Raw genomic sequence first — 22,111 nt, 5'->3', positions numbered from 1 at the left:
TTACCAGGCATGGCCATCCCTTGATGCAGCTGTGTTGATTCAGCCTCATTTTACTATATCTTTAACAACAATCACTTCCAAGTATTCCGTAATCTTATTCTTAATAATGGGCTCTAAAATCTTACAATCGACTGAGGTCAGGCTAACTGGCCTATAATTTCCTGTCTTCTACCTCTCTCCCTCCTTAAAAAGGCATGTTCTATTAGCCATTTTCCGATTCTCTGGGACTCTGAGTGCAACGATTCAATCCCAGGGCATCAATGTGGACTTCAACAGTTTCCTCATTGCCCCTTCCTCACCTCACCCTAGTTCCAAATTTCCAGCTCAGCACTGTCCCCATGATTTATCCTACCTGCTCATCTTCTTTTCCACCTATCCACTCCACCCTCCTCCCTGACTGATCACCTTCATCCCCTCCTCCACTCACCTATTGTACTCTATGCTACTTTCTCCCCACCCCCACCCTCCTCTAGCTTATCTCTCCACCTTTCAGGCTCTCTGCCTTTATTCCTGATGAAAGGCTTTTGCCCGAAACGTCAATTTTACTGCTCCTCGGATGCTGCCTGAACTGCTGTGCTCTTCCAGCACCACTAATCCAGAATTATAATATTATGTCCAGTCAAGCATCTCCCTCTCAAACTGCAGAATGAATTCTAGCATATTATGGGCACTGCCTCTCAGGGGATCCTTCATCTTAAGCTCCCTAATCAAGTCTTCCTCATTACACATCCCCAACTCGTGAATTGCCTGCTCCCTAATGGAGTCTACCACAGCAGTCCCAAATAAAATCGTGACATTCTACAAATTCCTCTTCGCGCAATCCACTACCAACCTGATTTTCCCAGTCCATCTGCATAAATGAAGTCCCTATTATTGTAACAGAAAAAGTACTTAAAGATCCTGATTTATTTTCTCCCCAAAATCCTAACTACTGCTAGGAGGTCTGTACATAACTCTAATCAGAGTCCTTTTTCCCTTTGTGGTTCTTCAACTCTACCCACACAAATTCTACACCTTCTGACCCTATACCACCTCTTGCTATGGATTTAATTTCATTACTTACTAACAAAACAACCTTGTCCTCTCTGCCTGCCTTTTCAATAGAACACATTTCTTTGGATATTTAGTTTCAAGCCCTGATCACCTTGCAGCTACATCTCTATGATACCCACAACATTATAAAGTTCCTGCTTTGCCTGCCCCCTTCTATAGTTGTCCCCTTATCTGCTGTGCTCGAAGTTGGGTGCCTGAACTTTTCTGTACACTTGTCTTTTTACTTATTCTTGAAACTTCATAACTTTGGCTGGACACTCCCACCCCAACCATAACTTTTCCACAATTCTTATCAATGCTCTGTACAATTGCAGCAAATCACCCCTGCTTCTTTGTACAAATCCTCTCACTACAAAGGCCAATATATCATTTATCATCTTCACTTCCTGCTGCATCTGCACACTTACTTTCAGTAACTGGTATACAAGGACATCCAGGTCTGAACGAAATGCCTCCTTTTCTAATCTAATGACACTGAGTTAAGAATCTACCTTTTCAGTATTTGCTACTTAAGTGGATAACCTTGCATTTACCCACATAATATTTCAACTGCCTTTGCATTTGCCCACCCTCTCAACATATCTTAACTGGTCAAAAGTATCTCTGCATCCTTCTCACAGTATATTCTCCTACCCAGTTTTGTCTCTTCTGCAAACTTGGAGATAATATATTAATGATTTAGATAAGGGAATTAAATTTATGCTGTGAATAGGTGAGGTCCAAGCACTGATCCCAGCAAAAACCCACAAGCCAGTGTCTGCCACTCAGGAAATGACCTGTTTATTCCTGTTCTTTGTTTCCTGTCTGCCAACCAGTTCTCTGTCAATGTCAGTACATTACCTCCAATTCCAGGTTTAATTTTACATGCTAGTCCTGTAGAATGTGAAAAACCTTCTAAAAATAAAAATAAACCATATCCACCTTCTCCAATCAACTCTACAGGTTAGAAGGTCCTCAGAAAATTTCAGCATATTTGTCAAACATTTGTTTGCTTTAAATCCTGCTGACTTTCTGATCTTGTCACTGTTTTCCAAGAGCTCTGCTACAACGAACTCTAGCATTTTCCCTCTCAATGTCATTCATTCTTTAAATTTCCTCGACCTACCTTTATAGCTCTACCTTTTTTAAATAGTGGGATTACACTAGCTACCATCCAATCCACTGGAGCTGTGAGTCAACAGAATCTTGGATGATGGCCACCAATGCATTCAGCATTTCTAAGGGCACTTCATAAAGGTCTTCCTCTGGGATGATGATCATCAGGCCTTGGCATTTTAAAATACTTTGATCCTATCAATTTCCCCCAAACCATTTTCTTACTTATACTAGTTTCCTTTAGTCCTCTCCTCTCACTAGACCGTGTTCTCCAACATTCTTGGGATGTTATTTATGTACTTATTTGTGAAGACAGAACCAAAATATGTAGTTAATTGGCCTACCAACTCTGATTCCCATTATAACTTCCCCAGTTTCTGACGGAAATGGATTTCCATTTGTCTTCAATAATATTTTTCTCTTCACATACAAACTGATTTTAGAAGAAGTTTTTAATATAGGTATGTTCCCCACAAACTTACTCGTGTTCTATTGTCCCCCTAGTAATGAATGTCTCTTTCCTGCAATCGAAACTGCTCCCAATCCTGTGGTCTGCTGTTTTTTTTGTAGCCAATTTGTTTGTCCCTTCCTTGGATCTAATACTAATCTATCAATTATCTGAATCAAAGGTGCACCTCAACTGTGGCAGGGCTCAATTTGCTCAGCTAGTTACATACAGTAGCATAAAATGACGAAGTAGCTAAGGCACCAGTTGGAGGTCACTACCCATAGTCAAGCCTAACTTGGATTGATTAAAAAAGGCGAAAAAGATGATGATTGGAGCTGAACCCATTAGATTCTCCACTCCCCCAGTCAACTTCTTCAGAGTTATTAGTATATACCTCTGGAGCAGTAGGATTTGAACCCAGGCTTCCTGGCTCAGAATGTAGTAAATGGTAGTACTACAGCTCCACAAGAACTCCTTTCAGCCCATTGTTAATGATTAATTAATGGTTACAGAAATAAGAATAGAATATAGTCCAAATTATAACATTAACTCAATTACATTACAAAAGTTATCAATAAAATTAGAACACAGAACACCTACTTTGATATTGAAAGATACCTGGCAATTTCCTCACTGTGAGCAGTCCAGTCTCTTATGTAGTCATCCTGTTCCTTCATTTTGTTTTTCAGGAGTACAACATTAGTAGTTGATGCAACGTTACTGTTCTGCGGTTTAGTGCTTCTCAGTGCTGTACTGGTGCGTAGGCGGGTATGCTTAGGTGAACTACGATTCGACCCAAATTCATCTTCAGAAGTTGAAGCATAATCTGTAGGGAAGCGCCTCCATCGTGGACCTTGCAAAACAACTAAATATATAAGCAGCAAGGACAATTTTTGTCTACAAACGTACAAAAGGAAATAAAATGAATGTTCAATAAAAGAGTTACAAACATGTCTCGGTACAGCTTGATCATGGAAGCATGATTACAAAGTATTGCCAAATATGTACCTCAAATTACTTAAATACCATAATAACATAAAACAATACTTAGATAATTATAGCATACAAAATGCAAATTATGCCACATTAAATAATTAAATACCCTAGCAAAGTTGGAAAATAATAAATGGTACAAAATAAAAATATCTTCTCTGCAATGTTTATTAAAAATTGACTTTTTGCTTTGAAAATGAAATCTCAGTGGAAAAAACAACTAAAACAGTATAATACTGAATGAAATTTAACTATGTATAGATGGTTTCTTTTCCCATTTGACCAATTACCAAACATTTTTATTAGAATTGCATGGAGTTTACCTGATGAAGAACAGTGTCCTGCCATTGATGTTTTAACTTTAGAAGAATCAGGCATTCTTGAAATACTATTAGCACGAAGTCTAGGAGAAACTTTGCTATCCATGGTTGATGTACCACGCAAGTTACTCCGAACAGAAGAGTCTCCACTTCGACTAACACTACTTCTAGTTACAGTTGCTTCAGAATCACTACGAGCCGATATAGAACCCAGCCGGTTACGTCGTGGTTGGGCAAGGAGGTCTAATCTAGAGGGTGTTTTTCTGCCTGAGGGCGGTTTCGATGTAGTTGAACTGGTTGTGGATACTTCAGACACTACTGAAACTTTATCAACATCTGCCAGTTCAGTATCTGATACATCGCCAAGGCGTGCCCTACGTAAAATAGATGCCCTGGTTGGCCGAGGCTTGGGCAAGGCAGTTGATTTGCTAGCTGAACTAATGGCAGCAGTTTTTGACTTGGATAATTTATTGCCCTCCAGTTTGGAATGTAATAGTTCATCTGTGGATGTAAAGGATGTCCTCCCTTGTGACCGGCTGGAATAGGTCTCTTGATCTGAAGAAAGAAAATCTGAGATGGTGGACTGAGGAAAACTTGATGTTTGGTCATCATCTGTCAAGTCAAAAGATGCTTGTCTTGCTCTGCCAGTGGTCTGAACAGGTCTGCGAGGTTCAGATCTAATGCCAAGGTCAGAAGCATGACCTTTAGTTTTCTTGTCTGCAAGCTTGTCCTTAGCATTGGTTGCAACTGTCTTCGACAAATCCTTAGGCGATTTTGTGAAACTCTTCTCCTTGTGAAGGTTACTTAGAGTTCTTCGTTTTTGAAGAGACTTCTTTTCTGCATCTCCACTAACTAAGCTAATGGTACTAGCAGTGTCAACATCGGATTCAGGGGAAATGGAATCATCCCTGTGATAGCTTGGGGTTTCATCACCACCATCAAGCTTGTTCTCATCCTTCAGTTTTGCCTCGAGAAAAGCCATTACTGATTCTGTATCCTTTAACAAAATTGTAGTGTCAACTGTGGATTCTGTCCCATTAGAACTACTTCTCTCTCTACTCCGTGTGGTTATAGATGCATCACCTGGTGACCCAGACTGCTTACTAATCCGAGGTATAAGCTCTAAAGGTACATTACTACTTGGCTTTTCTATGGTGAAGCTTCCCTGTCTGACCAAAGGCCTGGGAGAATCCTTTCTTTCTGTATCCCCACCTTTAGGAGTCTGTCTTCTGCCAGACTCTTCTAACTTCTTCTGTTTTGTTTCTATTTGCATCTCTGCTTTGTCCAAAGTGCTCGTGGCAGGTGTTTGCCTGTATTCCCGTACATCAGCTTTGTGAGAGGAGAGTTGCCTAGGTGACACTTCTCTGCTTTTGTCACTTTGGCTAGCAGCATTAACCAAAGGTTTACTTGTAGCTGTTGTTTTAGAAGAGCCCTGTTGATACAAACTCTCTTTATGGCCCTGCTGTTGAGTTGTAGGTGAAGACAGTCTTATACCTGGTATTCCCTTGATAGTCTCAGCTTTCACTTTAGTAGATTGAGTGCAGCTGCTGGATTGAAACACTGCACCTTCCTTGCTGTTCATTGTCTCACGGCAAACATCTCCAGCACTATCAGCTTTGATAGCAGAGCCGCTCTTTGACCGGCCTGTCTTAGAAATGCTGCTAGTGTGCTCCCTTTGTTTGTCTTTCTGATGAGGTGGAGTGGTAGTTTCTTTTTCAGGAAGCTCAGTGTCTTGTTTTTCATCGACTTCACGTCTTGATTTTGATAGGTTTAAAGTAAGGGAACCTTTTGATTTCAGGCCCTCTGCCGTTTTATCCTCTGTTGGAAGTTGGGGAAGTGTTCGTCTCTTTCTCTCTGCTGCACTGGCTGATGCAGTTTCTGATGTGGTTGATGTGCTTTTTACTGAGACACCAGATTCACTAATGTCTGCATCTAGCAAAAGAAAAATTCATTTTATATTGCAACAAATTTAATTTTTTTTTAAAAAAAGCTAATATTAGGAAAAAGAATCATCAATAGACCTTCCCTAACACAACCACACCACGAGGTGATGTGCTTCACCTTCCAGTAGGAAGTCGACAAGTGTTTTTGCCAAAAAATGTATGTTTGGACTAATCCTGGCTACTAATCGGAGGCATGACACTTAAAGATTTAGTAACTGTTTAATGAAAAGCTGACAGCCTGTTAATTCCACAATTAATTAATTTTCTTTTTAAATGGAAAAGGTTATTTGAATTATCTGCAAAATAAAACTTCTTGCACAGTCATATATATTGTTTCTGCTAATTTTCTGCCTTTTCTATCATGGTTTCACATGAGTTATTATCTCTACCTTTGCCATTCAAAGTAAGCAATGTTTTTGTGCCTGTTATTCTGCTCAGATATAAATAATCTCAAAACCTAAGGGATGGATTTCAAGGAAATGTAAACACAGGTGGGGCAGGGACCATGAATGGATTCATTTCTGGAGAAAATGCAGATCCAGAAGTTAAAAGTTTGAAAATATGTTAACATCACAGGTGAATTAAGTTTAAAATAATAGAACATTGCTATTATTTAGAATCTGATTGTTTTAGAATGCTATGGATTGTTTCAGATGCTGTGGTAGAATTTGTCAAATTATGAATAGAGCATTTAATGCAGGTTTTTGGATGTAGATTGGCTTGAAACCCACTCTGAGATGGAGTTAGAGAATCAAATAAGCAGGGCAAAGCTGTATGCTTCTAATAATATTTGTGTTAACATTATGACAAATATACTGTATGTGCTTTATTGAATGGCCACTTCATTTGTTTCGAGAATTTTCTACTCGCCAATCATATTACACAAAATAGAAACAAACCCCCACCCCCAAAATAATTTCCAAACACATCAACTCATTATACTGATTTGCAAGATCAAGGTGGCAGGTTAAAATGGCAAGCAACTAGAAGGTCTGGGTCTTGTTTGTGAAGCAACTGGAGGTATTCCACAGTTAGCCAGTCTGAAGTACCTTGGCACCACAGAACAGCCCATTCTCCTTATTTTTTTTGCAATCCCTCTTGTAAATAAACAATTTCAAAATTGCTAAATAGTATTATTTTAAAAATGTTGACAGTTTCCCAATAGGCTATGTTGACACCCATGCACATGTATAGCTTTTATTATAGAAAAGGTGCCGTTGTGACCATTCCGACTTCAAAATCTGACAAGATTGTTTTATTACATCTTCAGTTTGAAGCAGGAACAATGGGTCACAAAACGAAGGTGAATGAAATTAAATAGCTGATGATTCAGTTACCACAGAATTCATACAAATGGGACGGAGATCTCCCAAATCATTTACAATATGGCAAGTGAAAGCAGACAATCATTCCCTATTTTTGGTGGGGGAGGGACACAGGTAACAAAGTCAATTTAGTTACTGGTAATAAGTAGTTGGTTCACATTAAATGCAAACATAGTGGTTAAGACTTTTATATGTAAAAGTTTTACTTGGTAATTTGCTCTTCATTATCATCATACAGAAAATGAAGACTTCTATAAAACAAATGTTATTCTGAAAATCATAGTTAGATCTTAAAAATACTGTTACCCTAATGCTTTGTAAACTATATAAAAATACATTCACTGATTATACTGCTTCCTACTTCTACTTCATCTATCTTTCAAAGACACTATTTTTATTGCTGTAGGAGCTTTGCAGATTTTCCTACAGAAAAGGTAAGGAACCTAATAAATGGACTCATGTTGTTCTTCAGCTAGCCAAAAGACACACAACGACATTGAACAGGAGCAATCTGAACAATTTATCCACTTTGGATTTGGTTTTTGTTTCTGGTAAACTTTTACTGCAGTCCCTCCATAGTCAGATAAGGAGACCAAAACTGCGCAAAATACTCCAGGCACTGTCTCACCAAAGCTCTGCACCATTGCAGAAAGACATCCCTGCTCCTCTACTCAAATCATTTCACTATGAAGGCCAACATACCATTTGTTTTTATTACCTGCTGCAGCTGCATGCTTACTTTCAGTGACTGGTGACAAGGACACCTACGTCTCATTGGACGTCTCCCTTTCCTGTCACACCAACACTGATCAAATTGATCACAGTTACACAAATGTTTAACCAAAAAAACATACTAAAGAACTGCCATGTTTGAACTGCTTATTGTACCCATCTTTAGGATTATTAACAAATGGACATGCAGCAAAGAATCATCAGATGATTAGTTACCTTGGTCATGAGTACCAAATGTTGCTGGCACCACGTCGTTAGCAGCTAAATGTGCCCATTGGGACACCCACCTAGGGGTGCTGGATGTAAAGGAACCTTCAGGTTGAGTCTGAAAAATAAAAGGTGTCAATAAAATTAACAAAAATGTTAAACTCCAAAAGGAATTGAATTTTTTGTTCAAGTGTCTGATCCATTTATTTAACAATTAGCATTAGAATGGAAAACTTATTCACACTTGCACTAGAACTCTAACTCCAGATAAGCACCTCTGAAATTATGGTTCCTCAATGGTCAGTTAGTCACAGCACACAGTTTTTAATAGAAAAACTTCACTGAAGAAATGAGATACACTTCTAAATCTCTAAAGACAAATATTAAATGGCTGTTCAGAACGGAATGTCCCCCACCTAGAGTTCTGCCCCCTTGTCACCGTCAGTGCTTCCTTAAATCCTAAAAATCACACATCAGGTTACAGTCCAACAGGTTTATTTAATTTATTGGACTATAATTTGTTGTTGTGTGATTTTTAATTTTGTCCACTCCACTCCAACACCAGCTCCCCTACATCATCCTTAAATGCTGTTCAACATGGAGGAGAACTGATACCTCAGCTGTGCTATATGCAGTAATCATGTTTCCCTGCTAATGTTTGACCTGATGCCATATGACTTCAAATGTTGAGGACTCCCAGGACACCTTCTTTCCAAGTGTTTATCACTGTGCTGCCAACTCTGTTGGGTCTGTCTTACCTATGGGACAGACACACTCTGGAACGGTGGCATTGTTGGATATTCAGCCAATGTATGATTCTGGGAGCATGCCCATGTTAGGATATCGCTTGACTAATCTGAGACAGTTCTCCCAATTTCAGCACTAACCCCTAGACATCAGTAAACAGAGGTTTGCAGAGTCAACAGGGCTGCGTTTGCCTTTTTGTTTCCAGTGTCTCGTTTGATGTCAGGTGTTCCAGTCAGCTTCATTTATTTTAAAAAAAGCTTTCTATTGGTTTGTTTGAGTCAAAAGTTTACTGGACCATTTCAGATGGCAGTTAAGGATCAATGACATTGTTGAGGGTATAGAGTCACATGTAGGCCAGACCCAGTCAGAACAGTAGATTTTCTTCCCTGCAGGACATTAGTGAACAAGATGAGTTTTTACGACCATCTTCAATGGTTTCATGGTCATCAGACTTTATCAAAACTTATTTAATGAGCTTAAAAAACTAGATCTCTGATTACTAACATTGACCTTCAGACAGTAACCGCCTGGTGCAAGAATTTGACTACTGAAATACCTTATCTTCAAGCAGAGTCAGCAATGGGAAACAGACTCATTACGTTCCAAAGAACAGTATTCACTACAGGTCATCAGGAGTTCCAATTTTCAATATCCATGCCTTATCAAAAGGTATTTTATAATCCTTACAAAAAAGTCACAACATTAACTATAAGCAAATATGTTTCTAATAAATTATTCATTTTCCAACTGAATTATGAATCAAGAAATAAAGCCCTATCAAGGAACAGTCGCATTTAATTCTCTACAGCACAATTTGCCCAAAACAAAACCTAAAAATCTTGAATGCAGTAGCAACTGCAAGAAATGGAGACCAAAACTGAAATCATTTGTGGACTTTATCGAATTTAATTACATTGATCATTAGTCACTGTAGACTTCAGGCTCTCTGCTTGTATTCTTGATGAAGGGCTTTTGCCCGAAACGTCGATTTTACTGTTCCTTGGATGCTGCCTGAACTGCTGTGCTCTTCCAGCACCACTAATCCATAATATACAATGGTATATCCATCTTTTCAGTCCAGATTTTGTCACAGGTGCAAAATAATGGTTATATTTAAATCAGAATAAAATCATCATAGGGGTGCTCTCTCATTAAAGAGCACACAACCAGTGGAGGTTTAACCAAAAATGATCTACCTCAGGTGAGGGAGGAGGTTGAGAAGGACAGCCCTTCATAGTAACCTCAGCTGATGCAGGAATTGAACCCACACTGCTGGCAATATATTGCACTGCAAACCAGCCATCCAGCCAACTAAACTAACAAACATCGAAGGAGGTAGTGGCATGAACACTGGATTGTTAATCCAGAGATTCAAGTAATGTTCTAGGAACCAGAGTTTGAATCCCGCCATGGTAGATGGTGGCATTTGAACTCAATATAAATCTAGAATTAAGAGTCTAATGATGACCATGAATCCATTGCTGTTTGTTGGGAAAATAATATTTACTTCACTAATGTGCTTCATGGAAGGAAAGTGTTATCATTATGTGCCCTACATGTGACTCCAGACACACAGCAATGTAGTTGATTCTTAATTTCCCTCTGGGCAATTGTTACGACACAGGGTAAACCCCTCTGCTAAGTTAAACCAGACATAGAATCTCATGCCGTAATTGGTTACATTTCGAGAGGCGAAGAACTATCCCAGATTTGACTATTTAAAGTAAAAATTAACAATTTTTATCTTAAAGTCCAAAAGAGATTATTAAACAACTATTTATAACTTGTTTCTCTTAAACCTATCTTTTATCTCCTACTCTACAATACTGGTTTGATTTTTAAGAAACCGATTAAGATTTACAAAAAAAAATTATTAAAGCGAGTCATCTTTGTCAATTCTCCTTTGTAGATTTTCTTCTGTTGATTTTTCTCTAGGTCAGCTTTAGTGTTCTGCTGCACAAATTTCTTTTGAACAGGTACCTTTCAGACAGCTATTTGGCTAGCAGTCTATACTGGTTGATTTTCCTGGCAGTTCGCCCCTAACTGTTCAAAATGTCTGGTTTTATATCCCAAAACATCGGATCATTTCACTGGTTTGATGTCATCAAAACACAAAATTCAACTTCGATTGGATTTTGGTATCTTGAGGCATAATTTAAACTGATTGGCCAACTTTGAATGTTGTATACCATGGCAACTCAGCTGCACTATTGGTTTCACAGTCAAACATTACATTTTAAATTCTTTCAGCACACTTCGTGCCCCTCTAAGTCTGTGTCAGCTTCCAGTCTCTTAAAAGGTACACTACACGCCTACACCTTCATAACACCATTAGGGATGGGCAATAAATGGTGGCCTAGTCAGCAATGCTCTCATCCTGTGAATGAGTTAAAAACCCTACCTGAACAAAGCAAATTGGAAAAATTAAGAACTTGAAACTTGGAGTTATTTTTGCCTCCCAAATTTGAGGAACTCTCAAACATCTACAATTACCTAAATGCTGTCAGACTGCAAGTGCTGCCTAAAAAGAGGCAAACCTTGCAAATGCAGCAAATAACAAGACATAGGAAGAAAAGAATCAATTATGCAGAAAAGAGAAAAGCTTCTAAGAACACCACATGAAAACAACACATGAAGCAAAAGCTGTCAATTACAAGAACCTGATTAAGTTTATTTTGGGTTGAAAATTGGTTGGAAATGTGCACGCCATACAATTGCAAGCTAATGATCACATTGAACAAGTGAAAGTTCAGCAACATCCCCATGTCTTTCAACAGCACCACCATCCGATAATCAAAATTTGAAGGACCAATGCAGGCTAGAAACTGGAGACATTGACATCAAGGCTACAAATGCAGGACAGAGCTTAGGCACTCTGCAACAGGTAGCATATTTTCAGATGGTTGAAGGTTTCTTCAACCTCTATCTGGTCACTTTAATGAATTGAGCCTAAGAGTCATCAATGAAAGAGTGTAGGGGCACTCTTAAGAAAGCAATCAGGAAGGCAAAGAGGGGATTATGAGATAGCATTGACGGATATGAGTTACTGTGGTAAAAGAAGTGTAATCTAGAGAATGCAGAGAAATTATCTTTGATTTTTTAAAAACAGTTTGATGACAGAATAGGAGGTTCAGGAGGTCTGAGAACATAAGGGTGGATAAATCTCCAGATCATGATCTAATGTATTTCAGAATATTGTGGGAAGTAGGGGAGAACATTGCAAGATTCCTTGCAGAAATATTTATATCATCCATAACTACGGGTGAAGTGCCTGATGACTGGAGGGTGGTTAATGTTGTAGAAAAGTTGTAAAGAGAAACTGGGGAAATATAGACCTATGGTTCTGACTTCAGTTGTGGGTAAATTGTTGGAGGTGATGATTAATAAAAAAAGGATTTATGGACATTTAGAAAGGCAAAAATTGATTAGGAGTAGTCAGCATGGTTTTGTTTCAGAAAAAACATGTCTCACAAACTTGATTGTGTATTTTTTGAGGAAGTTACCAAAATAATTGATGATGGCAGAGGGGTAGATATTGTTTATTTGGATTGTAGTAAAGTCTTTGACAAGGTTCCGCATGGTTGACTAATGAGTAAAGTTAGGTCACTTGGGATTCAGGGTGAGCTTGCCAGTAGGATATCTAATTCTTAATGGCAGGGAACAGAGTGTGATGATGAAGGGTTGTATTTTAGACTGGCGGCCTGTCACCAGTGGTATTCCACAGGGATTGGTTCTGGGGCCTCTTTTGTTTATCGAAGGCATAGTTAGTAATTTGCATTTGACACCAAAATTGGTGGCATAGTAGACAGTGAAGAAGGTTTTCTAAGAGTGCAAAGAGATCTTGATTAAATGGGTCAATGATCTGAACACTACTAGGCAAGGGCTGTTATTTAATCTTTTTGGAAAGTGGACTGTAAGCTTACAAAATGTATTGCACCATCGATGAAAATGATATTAAAAATGTTACGCTTGAAATTACGTGATTCCAGACTGCATATTGCAAACCTGTTATAAATGAATAAAGAGTTTAACCGTAATCTTTGAAAATTGCAAAGATTAAAGAAGAACTTGCTGAAAAGAATGTTCATTAAACCATTTTATGGATCCCATTTGTTCTGCACATGACAAAAGTTATAATTCACTCTAATCAAAGCCAAAGAAAATGTCAATGTGCCTCATGTTTAAGCATTCAAAACATTACTTGGCCTTTGATGAAAGTAATTGTAACTTCCTGTTATAAATAGTGCAATTTAAAGCCTGTCATGAACAAAAGTTGTTAGTCTCTTCTACTTGAAAGTAATTATTTCAATTTGTTGCTCAAGTTAGATAGCAGTAGCTAACAGGAGATGGAGTAAAACAGTGAGCCAAGATAAAGAACTTAAAATGCAGCATGCATTTGTTTTAAAAAAATGGTTTCAGTTATCCCATAGCTCAAACGATTAAGCAAGGACTTTGTTTATACAGATAATGTCCAAGGGTTCCAACCCTGATCTATTCCAGTCTTTAGAACCCGGCTTCAATCTTAGGCCTCATTACTAATGGGTGAGGGAAAGTACAAAAGCCATGATTCCTGTCTCTAATTGCCAAAGATTTCTGTTTGTGTTTATAGGTAGGATTGGACTTGGTGATGCTTAAGCTTGGTTAACTTGCTGACATTGGATGTCTTCAGATAAAACAGACACAAACTCCTAGAAGAACCGAGAAAAGAATCAACAACTTCAGGAAGAGAGAGTGATGAACACTGGCAGAAATTTTAAAAAGCTAGAGGCAAAAGTAGAACCTACAAGACTATTCCTAATTATACAATTTGAAATGCATCAGTCTAGTTAGCCAGGATTAATTTGCAATTCTTGGAGTTCTGAGTAAATAAATAGTTTCCAGTGAGGAGACACGCACAGTCAGTAAGTGAAGGACATGGATTCAAGATATTGATAAGAGAACCAAAAAGGAGAGAACAAAGTTTTTTTTAAACACATGCATTACAACTGGAAATGCATTGCCTAATAGGTTTGCTGTCGTAAATTCAATGGTACCTTGCAAACATAGTAGATATACTAAAACAGAACTTCAACATCTTCCCGAGGGGGGGGGGGGGGGGGGGGGAGGGGGAGGAAGCTAAGGAGATCTGAAACCATTCAACAGTTTTGACTATTAAGGACAATAGTTCTAGAGACAGCAATCAGGGGGGAAAACCACAGCATTGTGGGGCATATTTACTCAAAGACAGAATGAAGATACAGAATTATGGGAGTCTGTAACTATGAAGGAGAGTCCAAATTGTGCATTGCTTCCCAATTGCCAGAGTATGAATCAGCAAAATGTGAATCGAAAGACTCCTGGATAGGTAGCTCGAAAATGCCAGGTCAGAATCAATTACTTAAAGGAGAATTGGTTTTAATTCCATAAAGGAAATCACCTGGGATTTCAAGGCATAATAAGTAGGATATATAAGTAGTAAAGCTTGACAGTAAAGGAACTGCCATATTAGAAAGATAAATGCATGGTTTACAGTTTGAATATGAAGAGCTCTGATTTCTGAAGTATAGAGACTCTGCTACATTGTACCGAGTTTCTAGTAAGGGAATCAACTTGAGCTGTGGTGACAGGCGAAGAGATTGGAGATGACAGCTTGAAAAGATAAATAATCTGTCACTATGCAAGTATAAAATGTTAAAGGAAATTAAAAATGACAAGACGATAAGAAATAAAAACTAAGAGCCAGGCAAGTATAAAGAGGAAGGATGGCCAAATCAGTGATGACTAAATTGCAAGTACATTAATGCACAGTTATCAATGAACGAAATTGGAGAGTTGGATTGTGATTCATGAAACTAGGGGATCAAAAACAAGACAAAACAGCAATGACAAAATGGCTGCAGTTTGACTGTGAATGACTTATTGTCACTTGCACTTTACAGTAAATACAAAGAAAAACCGAGAAGCTTCAACTGTCGCTATTTTGAATAAAAAGACTTTCTTTTTACCGAGAGTCTGTCTTCATTCTGCCGCCTCCACCATGAGTCCTGAGTTGGCTCATCGGCAACACGACACCTGCACTGCCAGCCCTTCTCCACAGTTTCGCTGTTATTGGCGCTGGAACCACCATCATAGGAGTTGCCACTCTTTCAGCACCATCTCATTGCTGTTGGGTCCACCGCGTCGCACCAAGTCCCATGCTGAACCCACACTTGTCCCAGGAGCCCCCTTTTGGGCATACCACGCTGCTGCCACTGTCTTGCCAATACCAGGATTCACCTGCTGGGCTTACTGTAACCAGTAGTCTATGGCTTGACAAGGCCAGGCCACTGTCCTGTTCTAGCCACCTTCCTCCAAAGTTGTTGCATTGCTGCTGCCGTCACTTCAAGAGTGTGCTATTGCTGGTGCCTCCTCCGGTCGTTAGAGGAGCTTTTCTGCTATTGCCGCCACTACCTGCCCCAAATGCCAGGAAGATGTCCTTGACACTGCCAATGACAGGTTCCACGTCCATCACAGCCTCCGACCGCTGGGAGGCTGCCACCACTCTGTTTATACTCTGCTCTCATTGCCATGCTGATGCTGCCAACTAACGCAACAAGGAAAAATGAAAGGAACGAACTGAAAGAAACAGCAGGTAAAAAGAAAAAGTAAAGCAAGCAGATGGTAGTGGACGAACCCTGGCAAGAGCCCACACAGCCGTGCTAATGTGTCACTATCTTGGATTGCTCATATCCATAGCTTGCCAAGGTTTAGGATTAAACATCGCTGTGAATAACACTTTCTGAAAACGATAAGTGTTTGCTATACTTGCAAAACTGCACAAGCGACAAATTTTGCATGTCTGCTTTTTTCCAACTTCTGAATTTACATTAGATGCAAGATTATCATGTGCAGTCATATCACATAACAAGCTGAAGTGCTGACTAATCATCACTTGAGCTGAATGGTTAGTTGTTTCAGTGTCAGTGCTGATTTTGAATGTAATTACCTCAGTTATTTTTCTTCTATAAAACAAGTTGGCAGGTTATTTGAAATGTGTTAAGTTATAATATTAAATGTTACCATTATTAAATTTGATGTGACAAATTATTTAAAAGCATAACTTTTTTTTGGAGGTAGGGCTTGAAACATGAGGCAAAAGAAAGGAGCATTACACATCTATCTGACCGGACATTTTTCAGGTCTTACGAGGGGCAAAATATTACATGTAGCAGATTACGGGTGATGTGATAAACTGCAATAATTCTGCACAAGAATCTGTTCAAATCATGTCAATAATGAGACTTTGCTACAGCTAACAAATTAGTCCCACAAGCCTGCTTTTTCTTCATAGCCCTGTAATAGGGAATTGTTCTTGGACTGAATTGAAAATGATCCAGTCAAATTCCAGACCCCTCAGTCTCAGAAAAGGTGATGCTTGCATCATTCAATGCTTTAAAAAAAACATAATTATGCAAGTATAGCAACGCATCTCAAGATTGATAACAATAACTCCAGTAAAAGAAATGTCAGAATATCCATTAGCCACTTTCCAAGTTGACACTAACATCTACACACTGCAATCAACACAAATTAAAATTCTCAGCCAATTAAGTCAAGAATTAGACAACCAGCACTGGTGATCCCACAGTGCACACCTTCTGGAGGCACTAACGATGCTGGAGGGAACAGATAATGGAGTATAGTTCTCTTGGGTGCTGGCAATAGCAGAGCAAGCTAATCCCAGGCTGTTGGCAATAATGGAGCAGGACAGTGCAAGAATTCGGAGAACGCAGTTCCAACAAGCAGCTGAACCACTATTCAAATGGTATTGAAAAATGTTCAGAATATTAGACCTTTCCAGACAAAGACATATTTTTTCTCAAAAGTAAACAATTTTAAGAGTGTCCTGCTCGCATGTCACTTGTCTGTCCTCAGCATGCTGCGGTGTTCCAGTGAATCATAGTGCATACTCTGAAGATGACTACACTTTACAGCCTTCTGGACTTAAATATTGAGTTCAACGCCTTCAAATTGTGAACCAACTCCCATTTCTTCCCTTTCTTTCAGCTTGTTACATTCAGTTGTTATCATGTCCTCTCTCCTCTCCCCCATCCCAGTGGGACTGTCTGTCCTTTAGAGTCTGGCAGCTAGACACACAATTGTTCCACCATTCTCACATTCCAATCACTTTATCTGAAATATCAACATTTTTCTCCACCAGTACCCTACACCCATTACCCCCACACCTCAAAACTATGGCATAAATGCTGTCCGGTCCACATTTCACTTCTGATGAAGAGTCATCTAGACTCGAAATGTTTGCTTGCTGTATCTCCATGGATGCTGTCTGACCTGCTGTGATCTCCAGCATTTGCTGTTTTCAGTAGAGATTCCGGCATCTGCAGTAATTTGCTCCTCCAGAAAGCTCCAGCTATTTTGCTTTCTCCAAATTTTCATTAAACACAGTTTATTTCCCCAATTTTGTTCAGTGTTTATTTATGTACAAGTATATCTAAAAGGGACACAAGCATGACTTTTTATACTTGACACAAGAAACTGACAAAAATAGATAATCCTGAAAACAGCCAACAAATAGCCAGTAAACCTGCTGAGAGAAATTTGAGTCAGATCAATATTTCAGATCAAAAACCTATCAGATCTCTACAGCAGGTTTCAGCAACTGCAGATTTTATGTAGATTGAGAATGCAACAAAAGAAATAGAAGGCAGCCATTCAGTGCTTTGATTCTACTTCCTAGCAATTCAATGAGATCATAGACTGATCTTTTACTTGAATGCCAATTTCCTACAGTAAACCAATACCTCAATGTTTTTGATAGATTTCATATTAATCTCAGTCTTAATCATACTCAATAACTGAGTCCCTACAGCCCTGCTGGGCAAATAATTCCAAAAGTTTACTATGCTTTGAAAAATTCCTCATCAGCTCAGCCCTACATAGGCTGTTTCTCTTTTTGAGAGGGTATTACTGACTGTTGATCTGCCAGCCAGAAGAAACATCCTTTCAGCACCTCTATCTTTTATGTTTGAATGGATTGTCTGTTATTCTTCTAAATTCCAGAGAATATAAAGCCAGTGTATTCGATTATTTCTTATAGGACAATCCCTCAATCCTATGAATTCATTTGGCGGACCTTCATTGCACTCTACCAATGGCAAGTCAATGATTAGATTAGATTAGATTACTTACAGTGTGGAAACAGGCCCTTCGGCCCAACAAGTCCACACCGACCCGCCAAAGCGTATACCAAATACTCCTACATTTACCCCTTCACCTAACACTACGGGCAATTTAGCATGGCCAATTCACCTAACCTGCACATTTTTGGATTGTGGGAGGAAACTGGAGCACCCAGAGGAAACCCACGCAGACACGGGGAGAATGTGCAAACTCCACATAGACAGTTGCCTGAGGCAGGAATTGAACCCGGGTCTCTGGCGCAGTGAGGCAGCAGTGCTAACCACTGTGCCACCGTGCTGCCCTCTAGTGATTTAACGTTCCAAATGCTGTCTCATCAAGGATCTATACAACTGCGCTAAGCCACCTATGCACATATACTCAAATTCTCCTGTAATAACGTCTAACTTACAATTTGACTTCTTAATTAGTTGTTGCACTTTCACATTAACTTCAGTGAATCATGAACAAATACACAAGTCCCTTTAAAGTCCAACAACACCTCCCAGCCTTCTCAATCCTGTCTGCTCTAAACTTTGTTTACAAAGTTGCGTGGGACCTTATCAAAAGCCATCTGAAAATTCTAACATAACACATCCCTTTAATTTCACTAACACCAACATCCCCACCCAGATGTATCCTGCTAGTTACATGCTCAAAAACTCCAAAAGGTTTGTCAAATATTATTTATCTTCCATCCACTTGGCCCCAGTGTTGCGAAGTATGAGCCTTGCCTCATTGCCACGGAACGCTCCAAGTCGTTCAAGGCTTCCATATTACCTGTCTCTCATGAAGATATTTGACAAGTGAAAACACTTTTGAATTGAATGGAATTGAATTTGTTACTTGTACTGGGACAGTGAAAAGCTTTGTCTTGCGAGCAATACATGCAAATCACATAGTTAAATAGCTTAGATAAGTAATTGATAGGTAAACAGCAGCAAAACAAAAGCTTTGATAAAGGGTCAGTTAGACTCGAAAGGTCAGCTCCATTCTCTCCTTACAGATGCTACCAGACCTGCTGAGATTTTCCAGCATTTTCTCTTTTGAAAACAAAAACACAGGTACAGGTGAATGTTAAGAGTTTGAGTGTCCATTCAGTATTCTAACAGCAGTAGGGTAGAAACTGTTTCGAAACAGGCTGGTGCGTGTGTTCAGGGTTCTGTACCTTCTCCCTGATGGTAGAGGTTGTAGTAAAACATTGCCAGGATGGATGGATCTTTAAGAATGCTGGCAGCCTTTCCTTGACAGAGGGCTTGGTAGATGGATTCTATAGATGGGAAGTTGGCCTTTGTGATTGTGCAGGTCAAGTTCACCACTCTCCGATCTTGAATGGTACAGTTGCCATACTAGGTAGTGATACATCCAGACAGAATGCTCTCAATGGCGCATCTATAAAAGTTGGCAAGGGTATTCGCCATCATGCCAAATTTCCTCAGCTGCCTGAGGAAGAAACAACATTGTTGGGCCTTTGTAACCAGTGCATCTACATGAAAAGTCCAAGAAAGCTTGTTGTGGATGACCACTCCCAGGAGACTGACACTCTCCACTTGTTCCAGCTCTGTTCTGTTAACATCCCATGAATAACATGAATAACATCCCACCAAAAGTCAATAATGAGTTCCTTGGTTTTGCTGGCATTGAGAGCTAGCTTGTTCTCAGTGCACCATTTTTCCAGGTTTTCCACCTCTCGTCTGTGGTCTGTTTCGTCGCCATCTGAGATTCAGTCAACTATGGTGGCGTCATCAGCATTAGCCTGGTATTTGGCGAAGCAGTCATGGGTATACAGTGAGCACAGTAGGGGCTGAGTACGCACGGCTGGGGGGAGGGGCTCCAATGTTGAGTGTTAGTGACGATGAAATATTGTCCCCAATCTTCACTGATTGTGGCCTGTGGGTCAGGAAACTGAGGATCCAGATGCAGAGAGTGAGGCTTAGTCTGAGATCCCCAAGTTTAGTAATCAGTCTCGAGGGGATAATAGTGCTCAAGGTTAAACTGCAGTCAACGAGTAGGATTCTTACATCGCTATTCTTGGCAGAAGATGTTCTAGAGAGGAGTGAAGGGTAAGTGAGATGGCAGCTGACATGGATCTATGGTCCAATAGGCAAATTGGAGTGGGTCGAGAGTAGTGGGGAGGCTGGAATTGATTAGTGCCACGACCAGCCTTTCAAAGCACTTCATAACCACTGAAGTTAGGGCTACTGGGCGGTAGTCATTGAGACATGCTGCATGAGGCTTCTTAGGCACAGGGATGATATTGGCCCTCTTGAAACAGGCAGGGACAGTGACTTGCTGAAGGGAGAGGTTGAAGATGTCAGAGAAGACCTCTGCCAGTTAATCTGCGCATGCTCAGTACACAGCCTGGTACTCCGTCTGGTCCCACCACTTTCCTTGGATTCACACGAAGGAAAATAGATCTGACCTCTGATGCAGTGACTGTTGGGATAGGTTAGTCAGGACTTGTCAGAATAGCTTCTGCACAAAGCAAGCATAGAAGGAGTTGAGATGATCTGGGAGGTATGTGTCATCATCTGCTATCTTGTACTGTCTCTTTTCAGAACCTGTGATGTCACTCAGTCCTTGCCATAGTCACTGGGTGTCTGTCTGGGTCTCTATTTTGGATCAGTATTGGTCCTTGGCTGTCCTAATGGCTCTGCGAAGGTCATACTTGGATTCTGTATACTTGAGTGGGTCTCCTGATCTGAAGTCCTCACACCTGGTTTTTAGCATGTTCTGTATGTCCTGATTCATCCAGAGTTTCCTGTTGGGGAACATCCAGATAGACTTCCTCTGTATGCAGTCCTCCACACACTTACTGATAAAGTCTGTGATAGTGGTGGCGTACTCGTCCAAGGTACCTGTGGACTGTTTGAACATGTCCCAATCAGCCGATTCCAGACAGCACTGGAGTTGATTCTCTGCCTCCTCCGACCAGCACTGGACCGGAATCTGCGAGGGGGTCACCTGCTTGAACTTTCGCCTGTAAGCCGGGAGAAGAAACACAGCATTGATCACAAATCCATCAGGCAGTGGTCAGAACACCACATCCTTGAGATCCTGCGGAAATAGGAGAGGACTAATCCAGTCGGGCTGTTTCCTGAGCAGACTAATCAATGGCATTTGACAGAATGCTTCATGGCCAGAACTTTCTAACAAGCATCAAGATGTCACTTGGCTGGTGGTGAGAAGGGCAGTACCTGAGAGATCCTTTACATATGCCTGGATTATCTCCTCCACCACATGCTGCCCTTAAAGCAGCTGTACTGACAAACAGACTCACACACTCCTTCTGGAATGTGCCTTTGCATCTCTTCAGAGAGGGAGAGATGTAGTAGTTTTTGTTAAGAGTTGGCCTTAGCAGCTCTGTGACTCAGAACTTTATGCTCCACATCTTTTCCCTGACATGCACACACAAATATCAACTGTACCTGGAAGACCAACTTGGTGAAAGATGCTCTTTGGTCTGCCCGAAATGTGCTGGTCTTCCAGTGCAAAGAGTTTACCTCAATCCAGTGTTGCAGACTAGCAATACTAGGACTATGTGCTGAGGAACGCACTAAACCTTGGGGCAGCTGCTGCCAAGACGCAGTGAGGAAAGACTATTGTTGAAGGTCTTTCTGGTGAATTATAATGGAGGTTCCTCAAATATATGTAAATATTACTGTACAAGAAAGAACACCATATTCCAGTCTTTTGTTTGTTCTTCATGAGCAAAAACTGTGTCAAACTGCTGTAGTCATGGTTATGTACATAAATACATTTTTATGAATAAAATATATTTTTGCAACAATAAATCTCAGCATCAAGACATCCCAATGAGTTGGTTGGTAGTGTCTTAGGTTCCACCATCATCAGCTGCTTCATTAAGATAAGGCTGAAGCATTTGCACCAATCTTCAGCCAGAACTGCATCTCGTTCTCTTCCAGATGTCCCCCAGCTTTATAGATGCCAGACTTCAATCAATCAATTTGATTATTCCAGGTGGTATCAAGAAACTGCAGGAAGCACTGGGTACTATTGCTGTTACAACCTCTATTCTCAATTATCATTCAGTGGTGGAAGTTGTTATCAACAGTACGATCCAGCAACTAG

General features: G+C 40.0%; 1 protein-coding gene across 18 annotated transcripts in view; it reads right to left on the bottom strand.

Annotated features, from left to right (window-relative positions):
- Positions 1–22,111, bottom strand: part of cep170aa (centrosomal protein 170Aa) — a 164,901-nt gene that overhangs the window by 42,384 nt on the left and 100,406 nt on the right. For 11 of the 18 annotated variants that reach the window (XM_072580474.1, XM_072580483.1, XM_072580486.1 and 8 more), the window contains 3 exons: positions 8,126–8,234; positions 3,913–5,841; positions 3,197–3,461 (listed from right to left, as the gene is read on the bottom strand). In XM_072580474.1, coding sequence (XP_072436575.1) covers positions 3,197–3,461; positions 3,913–5,841; positions 8,126–8,234 — 2,303 coding nt within the window. The remainder of the gene's footprint in view (positions 1–3,196; positions 3,462–3,912; positions 5,842–8,125; positions 8,235–22,111) is intronic. The other 7 variants (XM_072580480.1, XM_072580485.1, XM_072580490.1 and 4 more) reach the window with 3 other exon arrangements.

This window comes from Chiloscyllium punctatum, chromosome 11 (genome assembly GCF_047496795.1).
Source record: "Chiloscyllium punctatum isolate Juve2018m chromosome 11, sChiPun1.3, whole genome shotgun sequence".
Classification (NCBI taxonomy): Eukaryota; Metazoa; Chordata; class Chondrichthyes; order Orectolobiformes; family Hemiscylliidae; genus Chiloscyllium; species Chiloscyllium punctatum.
The sequence above is the reverse complement of the archived record's forward strand: the minus strand, read 5'-3'. Positions and strand labels throughout refer to the sequence as shown.